Here is a 25,255-nt window from a genome sequence, read left to right on the forward strand (position 1 = left end):
AAAACCCACCCAATAAACCCTTAAAAAAAACTAACACTAACCCCCGACGATCCACTTACAGTTTTTTAAGATCGGACATCCATCCTCATCAATGCGGCAGAAGTCCTCATCAATGCGGCAGAAGTCCTCATCGAAGCCGGCAGAAGTCTTCATCCAAGCGGGCAGAAGTCCTCCTCGAAGCTGGCAGAAGTCTTCATCCAAGCGGGCAGAAGTCTTCATCCAGAAGGCATCTTCCATCTTCATCCATGCGGAGTGGGTCCATCTTCAAGACATCCGGCGTGGAGCATCCTCTTCTTATGATGGTTGCTGAAGAATGAAGTTTCCCTTTAAATTACATCATCCAAGATGGCGTCCCTTACATTCCGATTGGCTGATAGAATTCTATCAGCCAATAGGATTTAAGGGGGGGGGATCCTATTGGCTGTTGCAATCAGCCAATAAGATTGAGCTTTCACCCTATTGGCTGATCCAATCAGCCAATAGGATTGAGGTCGCATTCATAGGATGAAGGCCCAATCCTTTTAAGGTCAATGCCCATCCATATGCCCTTTCAGGGCAATGGGGAGCTTAGGTTTATTTAGATAGGGTTTTATTTGGGGGGGTTGGTTTTGTGGGTGGTGGGTTTTACTGATGGGGGATATTTGTATTTTTTTTTACAGGTAAAATATCGGATTTCTTTGGGAAAATGGCCCGCAAAAGGCCTTTTTAAGGGCCATTGGCAGTTTAGTGTAGTCTAGGGCTTTTTTTTTATTTTTGGGGGGCTTTCTATTTTGATAGGGCTATTAGATTAGGAGTAATTCATTTTTATTTTTGATCATTTCTTTTTTTATTTTGTGTAATTAGTGTTTATTTTTAGATAATTGTATTTTGTTAATTTAATTTATTCAATTTTATTGTAATGTTAGGTGTTAGTGTAACTCAGGTTAGGTTTTATTTTACAGATAAATTTGTATTTATTTTAACTAGGTAGTTAGCAGATAGTTAATAACTATTTACTAACTAGTCTACCTAGTTAAAATAAATACAAACTTACCTGTGAAATAAAAATAGCACCTAAGCTAAACTACTATGTAACTATTACATATATTGTATATTGTAGCTAGCTTAGGGTTTATTTTACAGGTAAGTAAGTATTTATTTTTAAATAGGAATTATTTACACTAGATTACTGAGTTGTGCGTTAGGGTTAAAAAGCATAGTTGAGAGGTCCCAACGCTGCTTTTTAACGCCGCTGCTATTACAAGTCTTGCAGGTAAAGGTGTACCACTCACTTTTTTGGCCAGACTCGGAAATACCGCAAATCCACTTACGTCAATTGCGTATCCTATTTTTTCACTGGGACTTGCATAGCGCCGGTATTACGAGTCTTCCTAAAAGTGAGCGGTAGACCCTCTCCTGTCAAGCCTGGTACCGCATTTAAAAGTCAGTAGTTAAGAGTTTTATTGTCTAACGCCGTAGTATAAAACTCTTAACTAAAGTACACTAACACCCATAAACTACCTATTAACCCCTAAACTGAGGCCCTCCCACATCGCAAACACTATAATAAATGTTTTAACCCCTAATCTGCCGAACCAGACATTGCCGCCACTATAATAAATATATTAACCCCAAAACCACCGCACTCTCGCCTCGCAAACACTAGTTCAATTTTATTAACCCCTAATCTGCCATCCCTAACATCACCGACACCTACCTGCATTTATTAACCCCTAATCTGCCTCCCCCAACGTCGCCGCCACTATATTAAAGTTATTAACCCATAAATCTAAGTCTAACCCTAACCCTATCACCCCCTATCTTAAATATAATTTAAATAAATCTAAATAAAATAACTACAATTAACTAAACTATTCCTATTTAAAACTAAATACTTACCTGTAAATTAAACCCTAAGATAGCTACAATATAACTAATAGTTACATTGCAGCTAGCTTAGGGTTTATTTTTATTTTACAGGCAAGTTTGTATTTATTTTAACTAGGTAGAATAGTTATTAAATAGTTATTAACTATTTAATAGCTACCTAGTTAAAATAAAGACAAATTTACCTGTAAAATAAAACCTAACCTAAGTTACACTAACACCTAACACTACACTATAATTAAATTAATTACCTAAATTAAATACAATTAATTACAATTAAATAAAATTATCTAAAGTACAGAAACCCCCCCCACTAAATTACAGAAAATAATAAAATAATTACAAGATTTTTTAAACTAATTACACCTAATCTAATCCCCCTAATAAAATAAAAAAAACCCCATAATAATAAAAAGCCCTACCCTAAACTAAATTACAAATAGCCCTTAAAAGGGCCTTTTACGGGGCATTGCCCCAAAGTAATCAGCTCTTTTACCTGCAAAAAAAAGTTCAAATACCCCCCAACATTAAAACCCACCACCCACACACCCAACCCTTCTCTAAAACCCACCCAATACCCCCTTAAAAAAACCTAACACTAACCCCTTGAAGATCACCTTACCGAGAGATGTCTTCACCCAACCGGGCCAAAGTCCTCAACGAAGCCGTGAGAAGTCTTCATCCAACCGGGCAGAAGTGGTCCTCCAGACGGGCAGAAGTCTTCATCCAGACGGCATCTTCTATCTTCAACCATCCGGCGCGGAGCGGGTCCATCTTCAAGAAATCGGACGCGGAGCATCATCTTCATCCGATGGCCGACAACTGAATGAAGGTTCCTTTAAATGACATCATCCACGATGGCATCCCATCAATTCCGATTGGTTGATAGAATTCTATCAGCCAATCGGAATTAAGGTAGAAAAAATCCTATTGGCTGATGCAATCAGCCAATAGGATTGAACTTCAATCCTATTGGCTGATTGGAACAGCCAATAGGATTGAGCTTGCATTCTATTGGCTGTTCCAATCAGATTGGATCAGCCAATAGGATTTTTTCTACCTTAATTCCGATTGGCTGATAGAATTCTATCATCCAATCGGAATTGAAGGGACGCCATCTTGGATGACGTCATTTAAAGGAACCTTCATTCAGTCGTTGGCCGTCGGATGAAGAGGATGCTCTGCGTCGGATGTATTGAAGATGGACCCGCTCCGCGCCAGATGTATGAAGATAGAAGATGCCATCTGGATGAAGACTTCTGCCCGTCTGGAGGACCACTTCTGCCCGATTGGATGAAGACTTCTTCCGGCTTCGTTGAGGACTTCGGCCCGGTTGGGTAAAGACGTCTCCCGGTAAGGTGATCTTCAAGGGGTTAGTGTTAGTTTTTTTAAGGGAGTATTGGGTGGGTTTTAGAGTAGGGTTGGTTGTGTGGGTGGGGGGTTTTAATGTTGGGGGGGAAATGTAATTTTTTTACAGGTAAAAGAGCTGATTACTTTGAGGCAATGCCCCGCAAAAGGCCCTTTTAAGGGCTATTTGTAATTTAGTTTAGGGTAGGGTTTTTTTTATTTTGGGGGACTTTTTTATTTTATTAGGGGGATTAAATTAGGTGTAATTAGTTTAAAAATCTTGTAATTATTTTATTATTTTCTGTAATTTAGTGGATTTTTTTTCGTACTTTAGATAATTTTATTTAATTGTAATTAATTGTATTTAATTTAGGTAATTAATTGAATTATAGTGTAATGTTAGGTGTAATTGTAACTTAGGTTAGGTTTTATTTTACAAGTAAATTTGTCTTTATTTTAACTAGCTAGCTATTAAATAGTTAATAACTATTTAATAACTATTCTACCTAGTTAAAATAAATACAAACTTGCCTGTAAAATAAAAATAAACCCTAGGCTAGCTGCAATGTAACTATTAGTTATATTGTAGCTAGCTTAGGGTTTATTTTATAGGTAAGTATTTAGTTTAAATAGGAATAATTTAGTTAATGATAGGAATTTTATTTAGATTTTTTAAAATTATATTTAAGTTAGGGGTGTTAAGGTTAGGGTTAGACTAAGGTTTAGGGGTTAATAACTTTATTATGGAGGAGGCGACGTTGGGGGCGGCAGATTAGGGGTTAATAACTATAATGTAGGTGGTGACGGTGTCCGGAACGGCAGATTAGGGGTTAATAATATAATGCAGGTGTCGGCAATGTCGGGGGCGGCAGATTAGGGGTTAATAAGTGTAAGATTAGGGGTGTTTAGACTCGGGGTTCATGTTAGGGTGTTAGGTGTAGACATAAATGTATTTTCCCCATAGGAATCAATGGGGCTGCGTTAGAAACTGAACGCTGCTTTTTTGCAGGTGTTAGGTTTTTTTCAGCTGGCTCTCCCCGTTGATTCCTATGGGGAAATCGTGCACGAGCACGTTTAGCCAGTTCACCGCTAACGTAAGCAGCGCTGGTATTACAGTGAGATGTGGAGCTAAATTTTGCTCTCCACTTACTTTTTTGCGGCTAACGCCGGGTTTGTAAATACCCGTAGTACCAGCGTTGTCTGTAGGTGAGTGGTTAGAAGAAACTGCTTGTTAGCACTGCACCCCTGTTACTGCAAAACTTGTAATCTAGGCGATAGTTATTAATAGTAAGTTTTATTTAGAATTATTTTAATTATGTTAAAGTTAGGGGGTGTTAGGGTTACATTAGGGTTAGGGTTAGACTAAGGGTTACATTAGGGGTTAATATATTTATTTAGTGTTAGTGATGTAGGCGGCCAGAGGTTTAGGGGTTAATAACTTTAGTATAGTCGTGGTGCAACATTGGGGCAGCAGATTAGGGGTTAATAAGTGTAATGTAGGTGTCGGCGATGTTAGGGGCGGCAGATTAGGGGTTAATAAGTGTAGGTAGGTGGCGGCGACATTTGGGGCGGCAGATTAGGGGTTTATAAGTGTAGATAGGTGGCGCCGACATTGGGGGCGGCAGATTAAGGGTTAATAAGTGTAATGAAAGTGTCGGTGATGTCAGGGGCAGCAGATTAGGGGTGTTTAGACTCTGGGTTTATGTTAGGGTATTAGGTTTAAACATACATTTTTTTCCCCCATAGACATCAATGGGGCTGCGTTACAGAGCTTTACGCTCCGTGATTGCAGGTGTTAGGCTTTTTTTTAGCCGGTTCTCCCCATTGATGTCTATGGGGAAATCGTGCACGAGCACGTCAAAACACCACTTGTATTTGGGTGAGGTATGGAGTTCAATGCAACCATATCAACCGCACAATCTGGGTTTTTGCAAACTTGTAATAGCAGCGCTATGAAAGATGAGTGGTGAAAATAACGTACAAGTTATTAGCGAGCCAGCCATAATGTAAAACTCGTAATCTGGTTGAGTGATAATAGTGGAAGCTAGTATGTTCATTAATTATTTAATTTAAAATAAATGGTTTGAAATGCTACAACCAAAACCTAGTCTTATAAACACCCTTTTCATGTTGACCATCCATGAAGTAAGTATCCTCTTTTTTCTTCCTCAGATCTGGTCACTCTAGTTTAAACGACCAATAAATACAGTAGATTTGCATAATCAACAAATGCATGATAACAAGACAATGCAATCGCACATAGGGGTAGATTTATTAAGTATTGGACGGACATGATCGGCTGTAGCAGATCATGTCCGCCCAACATCGCTAAATGCCGACAGTATACGCTGTCAGAATGTAACATTGCACAAGCATTTCTGGTGAAATGCTTGTGCAATGCTGCCCCCTGCACATTCGCGGCCAATGGGCCACTAGCAGGGAGTGTCATTCATCCTGATCGGATTTGATCGGGATGATTACTGTCCGCCACCTCAGAGATGGCGGATGAGTTAAGAAGCAGCGTTTTTTTGGCTGTTGTTTCTTAACTTTTGTTTTTCTGGTGAACCTGAAGGCTCACGTAGAAACAGCTGCGTCCGCAGCTTATTAAATATACCCCATAGTCTGATGCATATAACACGAAAAAATCTTCTGTGCTAAGAAACCCTCACAAATGTAATTGTCAAAAATTAAAATCAACAGTGTGAAAAAATAATAAAACAGCATTGTATACAAATGAACCAGTAACAGGTGAATCCTAAAGATGGCGTAAATATAATACCGTTAAAATGAAGTCCGTAATATAGTAAAAGTTCAATGGTGGAGTACGGCAAGTAAATCAATCAAAGCAGTGTCTCTCACCATAAAATCCAGCCGTAGATTGCAGCCTGAATCGGCTATGAAATTGTCCCAACTTGCAAGAGGATAATGAATTTCGGCGGTAGATCCGTTCTCAGTATTGATCTCCACAGCTCTCAGTTGAAACACAGGGAAGTCGGGTGGTGAAGTCACTCCGTGTCAACTACGGTATCCGAGATGCGGCTCCACTGATGCTGAGTTCTTCTCCCCTCAGCCGATATACATACAGAAAAGAAGGAAAGAGACAGGAGCGCAAACTCGATTCAAGTGAGTTTATTACAATCACATGTAAAACATAGCGCAAGGTAAAATCTGCACTTACAAGATGCACATAATAAAAGGGCACATAAAATGTAGCAGACGTAAACAGGAACAGCAGTGTAAACTGGATATATTCACCACATCCCACCAGGTGAAGTCCAGATCCCACAGATACCTTCTGGCCTGTATCGACTGGGTTAAGCTTTGTGTCTCAGATGCACACAAGCATATATGGAACCTCAACGCGTTTCCCCCGTTTTACGAACGGGCTTTCTCAAGAGGACAAATGAATAGTGCCTAAACCTATTCCCTGAATCCTATGTAAAGGTAGTAATGGCCAATCAAGGATGCAGGTGTTTTTACCTACAGACACACCTACTAAACGATGTCATAATTCTAAAAGGGAAAAAATTAACCTTGTGTGTGATGTTTGCTTATGTAGAGCATAATAATCAAAAAGAAGAACTGTACATTGATAATTTACAATCAACAATAAAAATACAATTACCCCCAAATATAAAACTAGATATGGGCCATTATAATAATCTATTACATTGCATATACTACCATCTAAAAAAGATTAAAACAGATAAATAAATACCTACATTATTTAAAAATCTCCCATATAAACAAGACAATAAATGCATATTATATTAAAACTAACTTGAAAATTATAATAACATTGATACTAAAAAGACCCTACATATGAGCCGCCACATCAATATCAATATTGAGCCCTAGCGGAGTTAGAGACTTAATTTTATAAATCCATAATGTTTCTAACTTACAAAGTTTTAGAAGTCTATCATGTTCCTTTGGGGGTACCCAATCAATCACTTTAAATGTTAGACTACTAGGGTCACAATTGTGGACTTCCATAAAATGCCTAGGTACACTATGCTTATTGATCCTTTATTTGATATTATAGATATGTTCATATAATCTTCTTTTTATTTTTATTTTAGTGCGGCCCACATAAAATAGGCCACACCCACACTCTAAAAGAAACACTACAAAGGTAGAATTACAATTACTTCTAATTTTGTTCTCAAATTCCTTAGATTTATCAGAGTTATAAAATTTAGTTGCTTTGTTTATGTGTTTACACATCAAGCAATGCAATTTCCCACATTTAGACGTACTTTTGTTGCCTGTAAGACAGTTTTGTACTTGTGGGTTATTGTTTTTATTGTCGTCTTTTTAGTTTACTCTGAGCCAAGATATTTTTAAGTTTTTTACCTTTCTTGAAAGTGACTATAGGATGTTCCCCTATCTGGCTACCTGATACAGGATCCGCTTTGAGAATGGACCAATGTGTTTTAAGAATGTTTTTGATCTTATTGGAACCTTCATTGTAGGTTGAAATAAACCTAATAGGGGCCTCCTCTGATGAATTTAATTTTTTTGTAGAAGCTGGCTTTGTGATGATCAGATCCTACCTATTCCTTTAAAGAGCCTTCATTTTAGAATCTTCTATCAATTTTTGATCATATCCCTTCCTTAAATGTTTTCTTTCTAAATGTTCTGCTTCTTTATGGAAGTTATCAATGTGAGTACAGTTTCTTCTCATTCTCACAAATTGACTATACGGGATATTTTGTATCAAACTTTTTTTGTGTGTACTTTTATAGTCAATAAAACTGTTTCTCTCAGTGGGTTTTCTATAGTTAGAAACATCAATTGCATTATTGATGTCTATATAGATGATTAAATCCAAGAATTTGATAGACGTCTTGGAGGGTTTACCCGTAAATTTTAAATTAAGATCATTTTGATTAAAATACCCATAAAAATCCACAATCTCTGATTCATTGCCCCTCCACAATATAATAATGTCATCAATATAGCGATGGTATTTTATGTTCATACTTATTGCCATTCCATATATACAGGTTTTTAAAATGGTTCATAAATAGATTCGCATATGAGGGTGCAAAAGTTGTCCCCATAGCTGTCCCTTGGGTTTGTAAATAAAAAAACACTTCAAACAAGAAATAGTTGTGAGTCAGTATGAAAATAATACAGTCAACGAGGAATTGGGCCTGGATACCGGGGAAATCATGTCTAGTGAGTTCTGCTTCTATAGCACCCACACCTGCATCATGAGGTATGCAGGTGTATAGTGCAGAAACATCACAAGTGATCCACTACATGTTATTCTCCCATGTAATTCCCTCAAAAAGCTTAATAACCTCTTTGGTATCCTTCAAAAAAGCTTGTGTTTGGCTGACTATCGGTTGTAGATAAGAGTCTACATACTTGGATAGGTTGTCGCAAAGAGAGCCAATGCCGGAGACTATCGGTCTTCCTGGCATTGGCTACATCTTTGTGCACCTTGGGCAAATGATAAAATAGGGGAATACTGGGGTGGGCATTGGATACAAATCTATATTCATTAATGTTAAGTATCCCTGCATTTTTTGCTTCCATTAATATTTTTTCTAGATCTTTGTTAAACTTAACAGCAGGGTCCAGTTTGAGAATTCTATAAGTTATAGTATCATTAAGAAGTTTATACGTCTCTTCTAGATAATTATCCCTCTTCTGAATCACTATACCTCCCCCCTTATCAGCAGAGTGGATTGCAATATCCTTATTTTTGCTTAATTTTTGGAGGGCTTTTCTTTCTAGTATACTCAAGTTGTCATTATGTTTATTCAAAATCTTATTATCATCTTTGAATGCAGTTTCTATATAATTTAATACTAATTTAGTAAAAATGGGAATTTGATCACCCTGGGATCCTACTGGATAAAATGTGGTTTTCCCTTTAAATTGAGAGTGTATAATTTCAGGAGCCGGATCAGGTATGGACAAATTTAAAAGTTCCTCTAGTTCAGTGTTATTTAGACTCTCAGGGCCTGGATTGCTCCGAGGCTCTCTTGTTATCCCTTCTCCTACCCCATAGTCTGAACTTCAAATGAGAAGTAGATTTTTTTTTTCTGAGAAATGTATGTCTATTTCTACTCCCAATGCATCATGTGATAGCCATCAGCCAATCACAAATGCATATATGTATATCCTGTGAATTCCTGCACATGATAAATAGGAGCTGGTGACTCAAAAAGTGTATATATAAAAAGACTGTGCCGATTTTGTTAATGGAAGTAAATTGGAAAGTTGTATAAAATTGCATGCTCTATCTGAATCATGATAGTTTAATTTTGACTTCAGTGTCCTTTAATGTGAAGTTCCCCCATAGCACTGAGGGACTTTTTTACATAATTTCATATGAGCAGAGCTTTAGAGAACTGTGTTTACAGTATGATGAGATCTACTGTATGTACTCAATATTTTTTAATATTCTTTTTGTTATCAATAGAGAACTCTATTTGTCCTAAATAAAATAAATACATTCATAGTATCTGGTAATCGTGTACATAAAAAATAGAATTCGAGAATTCTAGTTTAATCAAAGTAGTATTACATTTAAAAAAGTGTATTCAATGTGCAAAGTATTTTCCAACCTGAAATACCCTCATAACCTATTGTATTACAAATCACAAAAAGAAAACAAAAACACCAGCTAACAAGCCAAGCATATCTATAAGGATATGTCCCCATCTTTATCAGTAAACACCTTCCCTGTACTGATTAATGCTGAATAACTACACAAAATATAAATATGAAGTTCTGTGTAACGGTCATCATGGCTGGGGGTATAACAGATTTCCAAACAGCGTTACTTCCCTCTGCCTCACAGACCTTCCCAGTCAGACAGAGCAGCACACACAGCTAGTCAGACCAGCATGTGACTGAGTCAGGGAAAGAACAAGGGCTGAGAGAGGAAGTTAAAGAGTCGGAATGAAAGTATGTGAGACGACTGAGAGTGCAAACAATCTAATAACAGATTCCAATGAAAAGGAAACTAATCCAGGGGAAGGTAACCTGAGAGAGAGGTTGCATAGAGACTTACACCACTAACATTTTATATTGTAATATGGATTTAGAGTCTGTACTTTGGATAGGAGACTGATACAATTGATTGACTCCTGTCTTTGCATATACTGTGTGGATATATCATATGATGGCTTTTATAACGAACATCCTACGCTGCTGCTTGTTTCAGGCAGGTAAGTGAAAGAGCATTGGAGCAGCAGATTAACAACAGTGTTATTATTTTTGTCTTGTAACTATAATTCTGACATCAGTTTTATTACATAGGGGCCGAATTATTAAAGGGACAGTATACACTCATTTTCATATAACAGCATGTAATAGACACTACTATAAAGAATAAGATGCACAGATACTGATATAAAAATCCAGTATAAATCTGTTTAAAAACTTACTTAGAAGCTGTCAGTTTAGCTCTGTTTAAAAGGTTACTGGAAAGCCCACTGCAAGTGGGAAATAGCATACACTCCCCCCCTCCCCCTTCATTTGCATATGAAAAGACCCTTTACACAAACGGGAGCAAGCTGGAGTAGGTAGCTGACGGTATTCAAATAAAACTTTGGGGCTTGGTTAGGAGTTTGAAAATCAGAGCAATGTTATTTAAAAATAAGCAAAACTATACATTTATTTTTTTTTTAAAAAACTTTATGAGCTATATAAATAGATCATCTACAAAACATTTATGCAAAGAAAAAATGAGTGTATAATGTCCCTTTAAGCTCCATAACTTGTCCGCCTGCTATAAGGCCGCAAACATCAATCCACCCGATCCTATACGATCGGGCTGATTGACACCCCCTGCTAGCTGTTTAAATGTTCTGTTACAATGACAATCTTAAAGGGACAGTCTACACCAAAATTTTTATTATTTAAAAAGATACTACCCATTCCCCAGCTTTGTACAACCAACATTGTTATATTAATATACTTAACACACACATATATATATTTATATATATATATATACAGGTAGCCCTCAGTTTACGCCGGGGTTAGGTTTGAGAAGGAATGGTTGTAAATTGAAACCGTTGTAAATTGAAACCCAGTTTATAATGTAAGTCAATAGGAAGTGAGGGAGATAGGTTCCAGGCCCATCTCAAAATTGTCATAAGTAACACCTAATACAATATTTTTAAAGCTTTGAAATGAAGACTTTAAATGCTAAACAGCATTATAAACCTAATAAAATAATCACACAACACAAACTTCACTTGCATTTTTCTGCAAACAGTTCTTTCTATGCATTCCAATCTGGACTGATTTATAGACAGGAAGATCTTGTTCCTTTGAAATCTGCTCGACAGCTCAGGTCTGGTTAAACTGATTAATTTCAGCTTGCTTGGCTTTGCTGCAACACAAGCAGACAGCTCCACCTACTGGCTATTTTAATAAATGCACTGCTTCTCAATGCTTTTCAATAGCAGTCACATGACTGGAAAAAAAGGTTGTTATTCTGAAACGGTGTAAATTGAACCGTTGTAAAACGAGGGCCACCTGTATATATATATACATATAACATTTAAATCTCTAAATATTTGCCTTTTACTAAGCCACTACAGACATTGTCTTATCACATGCTTTTTTATGTGTTTTTCACAACAGGAGACTGCTAGTTCATGTGGGCCATATAGATAACATTGTGCTCATGCCCGGGGGGTTATTTAAGAGTCAGCACAACACAGTACTAATTGGCTAAAATGCAAGTCATTAGATAATAAATTAAAAGTCATGTGATCAGGAGACTGTCAGAAGATGCTTAGATACAAGGTAATCACAGAGGAAAAAGTGTATAAATATAACTGTTTTTGTTATGCAAAACTGGGGAATAGGTAATAAAGGGGTTATCTATCGTTTAAAACAATAACAATTCTGGTGTAGACTGTCCTTTTAAGCTAAGCGTTAAAGTGTTCTGTTACACTGACAATCGTAAGCTGAGTGTGTTTGTGTTTTGTTACACTGACAATCATAAGATAAGTGTTTGTGTTCTGTTACACTGATAATCTTAAACAAATAGAAGCCAAATTATCTGATCTCTATGCTTTGAGAAAAAAAGCACAATCAAGTCCGTCTACCTAAATAAACAACACATAAGAAAATATATATATGTGGTAGATATAATAAGAGAGAGATAAGGAGAGAATTTGTGTGTAAAAGCTGTCTTCCTTATCTAAGGCTGCAAACGTTTGCACCCGAGCGATATGGGGTATATCACCTGGGTTTGCGCTCATCCGACTTACCTCTTGTTTTACTAGTTGAAAGTAAACATGATCACGTGAGCACAATCACGATTAACACTAAAATGATTACCGCAACTTCAGTGCTCTGGTTAACTGTTTTGTGAAACATAAAAGTTGCACAAAATTCATCAAAAATACATTACAAAGTACACTTACAATCATAATAACACTATTTAATAAAAAATATTCAAAAAAAATATTGCACACAAAAGATATAAAGATAGGAGGTCTCAGGTATTAAGGGACAAAATGGCTTTAATAGAGATTTACATACATATACATCTTTAAAAAAAGGAATATGCATGTTTACATATGTATTTGTGTATTTTTATGTGTATATATGTATTTACTGTCATATATACACATATAAACACATACATACATATTTACACACATATAGATATAGGTGCATTGCAGCCCTTTGTGGTTAAGTAGATGAAAACATATAAAAGCATATTTATGCAATATTCATGTTCAATAAATGTTTTACTATGTATTTACTGTAAATATTTCACATTTCTATGTTCTTCAAATAGCAGAATATATTCTATGTATTTCTAAATAGTTATTCATATATATATCTGTAAATATCTATACATATAGTATGTATATATATATATATATATATATATATATATAATATCCAAAGTGGTAGAAGCACTCACGGTGACATGATCATCAATTTCAGCCTGCCCGGGGTGCTTTAAAATAATAATACAAGCATCCAAAGAGAAAAGCACTCACCGGGTCTTTTTTAGCAATAACAATTTTAATTTGTGACGTTTCGGGGTTGCCCCCGTCTTCAGACAACTAATTACAGGTAAATACAATAACTCACCCTTTATAGCAAGCAGACCCGCTCCCAAGTGCAGCCCCGCCGGTGGCGTTCCGGAAGTAAGCAGCCGCGCGCAGCTCCCTACGTCATCGGCTGTCATAGCAACCAGGACGCCTCCCGGCAGAGTCCCTGTTACAATTAAAAAGCTTAAAAATTAACTGTGCAAAGGTACAACATTATTTACAAAAGGCCAACAAAAAATATATACTTGGAAAACATTCCTAAAGTGTGGGCACTAGCATCCAGGCAATAGAACCATAAACTAACAGATAAAAAACTATCCTAATATCGCTAAGTCCATACATTACAATAGGCAATATGCAATATCTACGGAATCTTAAATTATATGAGTGACAAGCATAAGCAAATGACTATTAAACGGGGATAAATTAAATCCTTACACCGTATCTTGCGGGATAAGCTAAACAAGCTGATCTAAATATACTATACTAATACCTGTCAAGACTCCAGAAGCATAAACTTAAAAATAACAACAAAACATCATTAACCATGAATCTTAGATCAAGTGTGTAGACATAGAAATAAGATAAAACAAAATAAGATAAAAAATAAAAATAAAAATAAAATCCCAAAAGCAAAGAAAGAAAAAAGAACCACCAAGAGGAAATAATAATAAAAATAAAAATCAAAATAAGAGTAAAAATAATAATAACACAATAAAAATAAAGAAAAAGGAAATAAGAAAAAAAGGGGGGGGAGGGGGGGGAAACAAACAAGAATGAAAGAATAAAAAGGAGAAAGAAAAAAGAAGAAAAGAACCAAGAAACATGCAATTTAATCAGTATAGAGGGGGACATTTCATAGAAAGCAATGCCAATCCAAATTGACATTCAGGCCTCGTGGAGCCATGGTGCCCAGAGTAAAAATCCATTTAGATTCTCGCTGTAGTAGTATTCTTCCTCTGTCACCCCCTCTTGTAAGTGGGGGCACATGATCAATAATGATATACTTTAGATCAGCGACTGAGTGTTTCAATAAAGCAAAATGCCTGGCCACCGGTTGCTCAGAGTCCCCACGATCAATAGCCGTTCTTATGGCTGATCTGTGGTTGGCCATTCTTGTACGGAGGTCGTCCACCGTTTTCCCCACATAAAACAAACCGCATACACAGTGTAACAAGTACACTATGTATTTGGTAGTGCATGTGACCCGATGTTTGATACTGTAAGTCCTATTCTTGTAGGGATGTCTAAACACTTTACCAGTTGTTAGTCCACTACATGTTGTACATCCCAAGCAGCGATAACAACCAGGCTTAGATTGCAGCCAAGTCTCCTTCATGTAACAGTTCCTGGGATCAGTCTTGACCAGTTGGTCTCTTAAGGACCTCGCTCTCCGATATCCAATTCTAGGAGGTGCTGTCCCCTCAAATGGCAAATCTGGGTCTGAAGATACTCTCCGCAATAGCTGGTTTATCCACATCAAAGGTTGTTGAGAACGTCATTCTATTATCTCCAAAAGCTGTTTCCTTGTGGACTAGCAGATCCTCCTGCTGTAGCTTCAATGTATCCATCTTCTGTAATGCTAGATCCTGCTTATTGTATCCCCTCTGAATGAAACGTGACTCCATAACCTGCATTTGTTGTTCATGAAGGCTAACTATAGTATTATTCCTTGCTGTTCTCTTAAATTGTGATATGGGTAGAGCACGTTTGAGGGCTGGGGGGTGGCAGCTATGGGCATGTAGCAGAGAATTGCGGTCTGTTTCTTTTGTGTACAATGTCGTGCACAATTGACCTTCTTTTTTGAAGATTCTCAGGTCAAGAAAATCCACACTCGAGCTGTTGTACGTCAGTTTGAATTTAATAGTGGGATGTGCCTCATTGACACATGCAAACCATGATAGTAAATCCTCCTCTGTGCCCCTCCATAACAAGAAGAGGTCATCTATGTATCTTTTGTACTGGGTGACCCTGACATCCTGGAATAATGCCGTACCTCTTGTTTCGAATTCTTCCATAAATAAGTTGGCATATGTGGGCGCCACATTTGACCCCATGGCCGTCCCCGCAATTTGCAGGTAGAATTCTTTCTCGAACCGAAAGTAATTCATCTCCAAGCATACAGTTAGAAGTTCTTGGATTACATCAATAGGTGGACCCACATATGGGTATCTGGCCAATTGCCTGCATACCGCCACAACTCCCTCATTGTGAGGTATTATGGTATACAGGCTTGTCCCGTCCATAGTGACCAGCAGAGTATCCTCTTGTATATCATTGATGGTACTGAGTATTCTTATCATAGAGCTTGAATCCAGAAGGAAGGTGTCAATGAGAGCGCCTCTTTCATCTTTAGTCAGATTGTGTCTATACTGACCCCTCCTTTGATGTGGATTCAATGTATCTTGTTGTACCATCCTGGAAAAAGTTTTGATAGAAGGGTTATAGCTTGTAGGGTCAAACTTACTCTTCCCTTTAAGAATCTTTCTTGGTTGTTCTTGATAGTCCCTGAAGTGTTCTTTCAGTCTCAAATTTCTAGAGAACTTCTGGATATCTATAAACAGATCAAAATCATCACACTTAACAGTGGGAATGAATAACAAGCCCTTATTTAAAACCTTTCTCTCATTCTCAGTTAGTACATGATTGCTTAAGTTGACAACTAGATCCTCATAGACCGGCCTCTCCTGGGGGGTCTGGGTGGTAGACTTGAACCCCCCCCCCGCCTTGTGTGGGTCCTCGTCCTTCCCCGTTTTTTGATCTTGTTGTCATACCGCTTCCATAACCAGTATGCATCTGTACAGGGGTAGCTGTCGTCGTATTACCATCAGAGTCAGTGCTATTGCCCGAGCTGTCCACTGAATCCATGGGATCCATGTTGTTATTTTTAAGTTTATGCTTCTGGAGCCTTGACAGGTATTAGTATAGTATATTTAGATCAGCTTGTTTAGCTTATCCCGCAAGATACGGTGTAAGGATTTAATTTATCCCCGTTTAATAGTCATTTGCTTATGCTTGTCACTCATATAATTTAGGATTCCGTAGATATTGCATATTGCCTATTGTAATGTATGGACTTAGCGATATTAGGATAGTTTTTTATCTGTTATTTTATGGTTCTATTGCCTGGATGCTAGTGCCCACACTTTAGGAATGTTTTCCAAGTATATATTTTTTGTTGGCCTTTTGTAAATAATGTTGTACCTTTGCACAGTTAATTTTTAAGTTTTTTAATTGTAACAGGGACTCTGCCGGGAGGCGTCCTGGTTGCTATGACAGCCGATGACGTAGGGAGCTGTGCGTGGCTGCTTACTTCCGGAACGCCACCGGCGGGGCTGCACTTGGGATCGGGTCTGCTTGCTATAAAGGGTGAGTTATTGTATTTACCTGAAGACGGGGGCAACCCCGAAACGTCACAGATTAAAATTGTTTTTGCTAAAAAAGACCTGGTGAGTGCTTTTCTCTTTGGATGCTTTTATATATATATATATATATATATATATATATATATATAGTATATATACAGTATATATATATATATATATATATAGATAGATTTATATATATATATCGATATATATATATTGTACTAAACAAATATCATATATATATATATATAAAAATATCTATTTATGAATAAATATAACATATTCTTGTATGTGCAAAACATTGGAATGTGAAATATTTTTTCATATGACGGGTAGCACAAATGAGAATATACGATCGTGTTTGCGCGAGAGTGTGGAGTTTTTCCCCCCACTTGTTTTCTCCATTGACTTCTATGGGGAATACATTAATGCACACTCGTTATTCTAACCATGGATTTTTGCGCTACTCAGCTAACCACAAGAGCAAAAACTGTTTACTTTCAACTCGTTATATGAGCACAACCCGAGGAGCGCAAAAACCTTATTTCTATTGCATTAATTAGCACTCCACTCGTGGGGGGCAATTTATAAAATGTCTGTCCAACAACAGACATCGCTGAATGCCGACAGCCTAAGCTGGCGGCATTTAACATTGCAAAAGCAGTTCTGGTGAACATCTTGTTCAATGCCGCCCCCTGCAGATTAGCAGGGGCTGTCAATCAGCCCGATCGTATGAGATTGGGCGGATTGATGTCCGCAGCCTCAGAGGCGGCGGACCAGTTATGGGGCAACGGTCTTAAGACTGTCACTTCTTAACTGCTGTTTCCGGCAAGCCTGAAGGCTTGCGTTGAAACAGGGGCCATTTGGCCCTTGATAAATCGGTCCCGTAATCTAGGCCTAAATGAGTTAACTGGAAAAGTACAACTGATTCTACATTATTCATTATCAATGCCTGCTATGCACAGCTCCTACATCAATCTATATAGACAGAAACATATCTCCACAGCTAAAAAACAAAAGTACTCCATCACGCAGAGTAACAAACATTATAAATGCAGTTCATTTTAAAGTTTCCTTTTTGATGCTAGAAAGAAATATGGTATTGTTCATACTCCTTTAATTTGTTTCCTGAGCAAGATTGACTAATATTAAAAGAGTATTGAACTGCAAAATGTTCTGTCCTTTAATCTTCCCCACTGCAATATATTGCATTGTTTAAAAATTTAAAAAACTTATTTACCTTTATTTTGTTATTTGAAATAGACAAATTTACCTGTTAAATTTATATTCTGTAATGAAAAGCTATGCAAACATGAATCAGCAGCAGCCCAGTAGGGGTTGGCAGTGTTGGAATAATTTGACTGTGCAGTGTCCCTTTAAAAACAAATGTAGATTTACTGTTGAAAAGTAACAGTAGGCTAGACTCTCTAAATACATTTCTTCAATTTCTTTGGAAATAAAAGCAAATGCATACTAAAGTTCCCTCACATTTTTTTAACACCAAATTTACAGAATAACATTGATTGGAGGGTGAATATAAGTTTTTGTTTTTATTTTCCAGGTAGGCAGGTGGTATAGACAGTCCGATGCATATATATCTAACTGTACTGTCCCTTTAAGATGGGGCATTGATGCATTGATTAGTTACTGTGTTTTTAACCCTCTAATTGAAATTAATAGAAACTGTTTTTAAAGGGTGGTTAAACAGATATTTAATAATTATAGTTGCATATATTTTAGGAGAGGGGAGTTCTTTCTATTTAACCCCTTAATGGTCATGACATACACTGTACGTCAAGGGATTGCATGGCTATAATCGACCATGCTATTAGTCCATCCCTCCATGCAGAAGGCTTGCTACAAAGCACGGTTACTGCACTATTGAAAAGAAAGGGGTTAAATAGTACAGGTTTATTTATACCTTAAATAATACATATTTCTCTATAAGCAAACTTACACCTAGATTACGAGTTTTGTCGGTAATGCCGTGCGGTGCTAATGCTTAGTTCCAGCTCACCGCTCACCTGCAGACAACGCTGGTATTACAGTTTTTTTTCAAGCCGGCGTTAGCCTCTAAAAAGTGATCGGAGAGCATAATTTAGCTCCACATCTCACCTCAATACCAGCGTTGCTTAGGGTAGCGGTAAGCTGGCTAAACGTGCTCGTGCACAATTTCCCTATAGGAAACAATGGGGCTGAGCTGGCTGAAAAAAAACCTAATACCTTCTAAAAAGCAGCGTTCAGCTCCTAACGCAGCCCCATTTTTTCCTATGGGGAAATACATTTTACGTCTGCACCTAACACCCTAACATGAACCCCGAGTCTAAACACCTAATCTTACACTTATTAGCCCCCCGACATCGCAGACACCTACATTATATTATTAACTCCTAAGCTGCCGCTCCGGACACCGCCGCCACCTACATTATACTTATGAACCCTTAATCTACTGCCCCCAACATCGCCAACACCTACATTATAGTTATTAACCCCTAATCTGCCCCCCCCAACGTCACCGCAACTATATTACATTTATTAACCCCTAATCTGCTGCCGCCAATGTCGTCACCACTATAATAAAGTTAATAACCCCTAAACCTAAGTCTAACCCTAACCCTAACACCCCCCCTAATTTAAATATAATTTTAAATAATCTAAATAAAATGACTACAATTAAATAAATTATTCCTATTTAAAACTAATTACTTACCTATAAAATAAACCCTAAGCTAGCTACAATATAACTAATAGTTACATTGTAGCTATCTCAGGGTTTATTATTATTTTACAGGCAACTTTGTATTTATTTTAACTAGGTACAATAGTTATTAAATAGTTATTAACTATTTAATAACTACCTAGCTAAAATAAAGACACATTTACCTGTAAAATAAACCCTAACCTAAGTTACAATTACACCTAACACTACACTATCATTAAATAAATTAACTAAACTACCTACAATTAATTACAATTAAATTAAATAAACTAAATTACGAAAAACAACAAACACTAAATTACAGAAAATAAAAAAAAATAAAAAATTTTTTAAAACTAATTACACCTAATCTAATCCCCCTAATAAAATAAAAAGCCCACCAAAATAATAAAATTCCCTACCCTATACTAAATTACAAATAGCCCTTAAAAGGGCCTTTTGCGGGGCATTGCCCCAAAGTAATCAGCTCTTTCACCTGTAAAAAAAATACAATACTCCCCCAACATTAAAACCCACCACCCACACACCCAACCCTACTCTAAAACCCACCCAATCCCCCTTAATAAAAACCTAACACTAACCCCTTTAAGATCACCCTACCTTGAGACGTCTTCACCCAGCCGGGCACAAGTGGACCTCCAGAGGGGCAGAAGTCTTCATCCGATCCAGCCAGAAGAGGACATCCAGACCGGCAGAAGTCTTCATCCAGGCAGCATCTTCTATCTTCATCCATCCGAGTGGAGCGGGTCCATCTTCAATCCAGCCGATGCAGAGCATCCTCTTCCAACGAAGTCCAACCGAAGAATGACGGAATGTCATCCAAGATGGCGTCCCTTGAATTCCAATTGGCTAATAGGATTCTATCAGCCAATCGGAATTAAGGTAGGAAAAATCGCCAATAGAATGCAAGCTCAATCCTGAATTGCCTGAATTGAGTCTCATATAAGCTAAGGAAAGCTAGGCACAAGCCTAGTGTTGCAACATTTTAAAGTGAGGGATTTTACACACGTTAAGGACAAATATGTAGCAGTGTAAGTGGGCCCTGAATGATTGTAGAGCATGCAGGGCATGTGCCCAATGGCGTGCGGCTGTTGTTGGCTGGTTCCAGCCCTGTCCTGCTTTACACTACCTTGCCCCATTTCTAGTCTAGATTACGAGTGGAGAGCTATTTATTGCTCCGCTGTTGCAATAACTCCGCTAGAAGTAAGATTTTTGTGTGCGTCGGGTACCACACTTATTGCAAGTTGAAAGTAAAAAGTTTTCACTCATGCACTAACCCAACACACTCATAAAGCTAAATTTACAATATTAACTTATTTCTCCATAGACATCAATGGATTGAATTAGAAAAGTAGAAAAAAATGAACACCCTTGATTGCAATTTCTCAAGTACGCTAATCATCCTATGGAGGGCTCCTGGTGTGCTACTTTTGCTCAGAGTCAGTTTGTTAAATGAGCTAGCATGGTGGCTGCCTGTGACTGTGAGGGAGCAAGCGGCAGTAGGCAGGGAATATTTAATATAGGACAGCTGTGCTAGTGGTTGTGAGCTGAGACAGGCAGCAGATGATTAAGAGCTAGCACAATGCTGACATCAGTAACTAAGCAGTTAAGTGTGGAAAAATTTGGTGCCCTGTCCCTGGAGTGGGTGCCCTGTGCTTGAATTAAGGGTCTGTGGCATACCTGGAGTATGGGGTCTCTGGCCCTTGATGTTGGAGGCCCTGTCCCTTCAGACTCGCCAGAAATGCAAGTTATGGAGCAGCGGTTTAGAAACGGACAGAGATCGCTGCAATTCAATCCGATAGAGTACGATCGGGTTAATTGACACCCCCCTGCTGGCAGCCTATTGGTCGCGAGTCTGCAGGGGGCGGTGTTGCACCAGCAGCTCACAAGAGCTGCTGGTGCAATGCTGAATACGGAGAGCGTATTACTCTCCACATTCAGTCCGCCAGACCTTTGATAAATATCCCCCTTAATCTTTTTTTAAGTAGACAACCCAAGGTATTGATCTAAGCCAATTTTGGTATATTTCATGCCACCATTTCACTGCCAAATCTTATCATATAAAACATTTTTTTTACTTTTTCACAAACTTTCGGTTTCTCACTGAAATTATTTACATACTGCTTGTGCAATCATGACACAAATTATTGTAAAAGCTTCTCTGGGATCCCCTTTGTTCAGAAATAGCAGACATACATGGCTTTGCAATTGCTTTTTGGTAATTAGAATGCCGCTAATTTCTACTGTGCATCACATTTCTATTATTTTTGGAAGTGACAGGGTAAATCAGGTAGCTTGTAAAGTTAATTTTAGCTTTAGTGTAGAGATTACCTAGTTACCTGTCACCTCCCTACCCCTGATCCCTCCCAAACAGCTCACTTCTCTCCCTCACCCCCACTGGTCACCACCATCTTAGGTACTGGCAGACAGTATGCCAATATTAAGTTTTAAAGCAATTGTTTTTAAAATAATTATTTTCTGCAGTGTAGTAGCCCCCCTTACCATCCAAACCTCCCTGATTCCTTCCAAATAGCTCTATAACCCTCCCCGCTCTAACTAGTGTCCACCCTCTTAGGTACTGGCAGCTGTCTTTTTTATGGTCTGCAGTGTAGTGGCCCCCCTCCAGTGACCATCGGTTAGGGACCCCCCAACCCACCTTTTTCCTTTAGCGTAGCTCCCCATCCCTTCCTTTTTATTTGTTTATTTTTTTCTGTAGTTTAGGGTCATCTCACTCCCTCCCCCTCCACTGCTGGACCACCCACCTACTGGATTCCCTCCCACACCTCCCGCCGACACCAGCAGATGATTGTTACAGACAGTGTCACACACAGTGACACCATCTGTAACAATCTGGCATCTGCCTTCATATGGAACCAGAGCACTGATCGTGGCCCGGTTCCATATGCAGACAGATGCCATGAACACAGGAACTCAAGCTCTCAGCTGTAACTTAACAGCTGAGGCTGCTGGAGCTTCCTGCAGCACCGACGTATATACGATAAGAAAAGTATTGCACAATGTATATATACGTCACATTGGGTTAAGGGGTGAAAAGGGGACCTCTATTTCACTTGCATGGTCCAAAGTACAAACCAAAAAAAGGACAATGTTTTGGGCCTATACCAAGTCCTTAGTTATGTCTACACATATACACAAAAAGATCTATTTTTATACTTTTAGACAGAGTAAGTTATCACCCACATCGTATTCCAATATAACGGCCTCTTATGGTCTTTTTATGCATTACAAATGATCTCTCTAAATAAACAGCGTCATTTAGTGGGTTTCAAATATATCTCATATTTCTACAAAATAAAATATTCAAAACCTGTTAAATGTATGTAAAGAGATAAAACCAAATAATAAAGATTTAGGGGCATATTTATCAAGCTCCGTATGGAGCTTTATGCCCCGTGTTTCTGGCGAGCCTTCAGGCTTGTCGAAAACACAAAGTTATGAAGCAGCGCTCTAAAGACCGCTGCTCCATAACCTGTCCACCTACTCTGAGGCGGTGGACAGAAATTGACAGAAATCAACCCGATCGAATATGATCGGGTTGATTGACACCCCTGCTAGCGGCCGATTGGCCGCAAATCTGCAGGGGGCGGTATTGCACCAGCAGTTCACAAGAACTGCAGGTGCAATGATAAATGCAGAGAGCGTATGCTGTCGGCATTTACCAATGTGCAGCGGACATGATCTGCAATATCGGATCATGTCCGCTTGCACAATGATAATTCGGCCCCTTAGTTTGTACAGATGTTGGGAGCAGTAAAATTAGCCTCCGGAAAATGATTGGAACATTTAGAACTGTCTGCTTTCTTAAATTGCAGTAACTGTAATTCAATGATTAGAGGAGAGTTTTTTTTTTTATCACCCCACAAAAGGTATTACATTTTAAATTAAACAATATTGAACGTGCAGATCCAGTTAAATAATTGTCCATGTGGTTTGTATTATGTAGGCGAGTGCTGCAGAGAGGCAAGGGAACGAATCACTGAACATATTTAAACATCAGATGCAGAAATAGGTATGCCCTTGTCTCCTCCCACTTGGTGAAAGTTGGACACATCAGTGGCGTCACTAAGGTTGGTGTCACCCAGTGCGGTAAGTTATGGTGTCGACCCCCCCCCCCCCCCCCGGAAAGCAGACACACACAAAAACACAGGCACACACACATACAAACACTCAGACAGACTTAAAAACACACTCAGGTGTACACACAAACATTTGGATACACACTCAGACACACACACAAAAACACACACAGGAAAACACTCAGGCACACACACAAACACTTAGACACAAACACAAAAACACTGAGACACGCACACACAAAAACACTGAGACACATAGAAAATATGTAAACTGCACTGCATTAATTATAAAGCTCATGCCTAGAGCTGCTCCCTGGCTCAGCAGAGCTTCAAATGAAAGATAAGCAGAGCACTCTTAAATAAATCACTGAAGAAAAGGTTTAGGCGCGCAAACTATGAAAATTATGCTCTCTGACTCTGTTCCAAGTCTGTCAGTGCACAGTCCCGGGCAGCGTGCCTACCGCGTCTTATGGCCAATCACCTCTGCACTCTGCCCACCCCCTCCCACCCTTCCCTCCTACCTCTTCAGTGTGCACTTAGTGTACCGTAACTGTACCGGTCTGATGGGCATCATACGTGGCTCCTTCACTTTAGAGACAGTGTCAGACAGTCATGCGGTCAGGTGCCAGGCATCCCCCTCACGATTTCCCAGTTCCCATTTAGAGAGACAGCACAGCAGTGAGTGACTCCACTGCTCCACACGTCACTGAGCAGTGAGCGAAGATAGGCAGGCAGGTTTAGGCTAGCAGCGCAACTTCGCAAGCCCCACAGCATGCCCACAACATTCATAGTGAAATTGGGCAGGGGAGGAGCAAAGATTAAACAAGCAAAAGCAGCCGGGAAAGCTATTTGTTGAAATTGCAGAGCTGGCTCAAGGGGCAAAAAAATGAAGTGTCTGCAACTTCCCCAGTCCCACTAATGTTCACAATTGCCGGCCCCTCTAATAAAAAAAATCTATGCATCTCTACATTGTATGTCTTTGAATTTCAATAAAATGTAAAAAAAAACCCTAGTGATGCCACTGTGGTACAATATTAGCCAACTTTGTTATCAAATAATTGAAAGGGTGGATTGCTCTAGAAGGGGAGGTGACAGGGAACATATTTTGAAGAAGAGAGAAATGTACTGGATCGATACATTACAGACAATGGTCAAAAGGGCCTTAATAAGGATTTTGACTGAACAGTATTTATATTTGGAATTTGTTTAATTTTGGAGGAAACTGCAATTTTTTGACAGTATGTTGGGAGATATGCTATGTAATTTTTCAACCCTTTTGGTTTTAATTCTGTATATACATTTTAAACGTTTTTAATATTTTATTTTGTAGGTATATGAGATATATTTGAAACCCACTAGATGGAGCTGTTTATTTAGAGAGAGAATTTGTAATACATAAAAAGACCATAAGAGAACGTTATTGTGGAATAGGATGTGGGAGTTCACTTACTCAGTCTAAAAGTATAAAAGAGATCTTTTTTGTGTATATGTGTAGACATAGCTAAAGACCTGGTATAGGCCCGCAACATTGTCTTTTCTTTGTTTTGTACTTTGGACCATGCAAGTTTTTAACCAAGGCTGGAGATATCCTTTATATTTGTATTTGTGGAAGTGGTTGATCCCTAACTCCATGTTTGTTAATCAATGACTTGGTGCTGTCTCCCATATTTTTGAATTTCTAAGTGCCTTCCGACAGTAGTGGCATTCCCACACGGAGGCTTGATAGGTTTGCCACACCACGCATGTTTTCCTGGACAGTTTTGAGTTACACATGGTTTAGGGTGTGCAAAGAGGAACATGAATAGTGTT

At 38.4% G+C, this 25,255-nt stretch overlaps 1 protein-coding gene across 1 annotated transcript in view; it reads left to right on the forward strand.

Annotated features, from left to right (window-relative positions):
• Positions 1-10,315: 10,315 nt before the first annotated feature.
• LOC128638737 (carcinoembryonic antigen-related cell adhesion molecule 19-like) overlaps positions 10,316-25,255 on the forward strand; it is a 397,938-nt gene continuing 382,998 nt past the window's right edge. Inside the window, exon 1 of the mRNA XM_053690870.1 lies at positions 10,316-10,403. Coding sequence (XP_053546845.1) covers positions 10,355-10,403 — 49 coding nt within the window. The 5' untranslated portion in view covers positions 10,316-10,354. The remainder of the gene's footprint in view (positions 10,404-25,255) is intronic.

Source organism: Bombina bombina, chromosome 8 (assembly GCF_027579735.1).
Source record: "Bombina bombina isolate aBomBom1 chromosome 8, aBomBom1.pri, whole genome shotgun sequence".
NCBI lineage: Eukaryota > Metazoa > Chordata > Amphibia > Anura > Bombinatoridae > Bombina > Bombina bombina.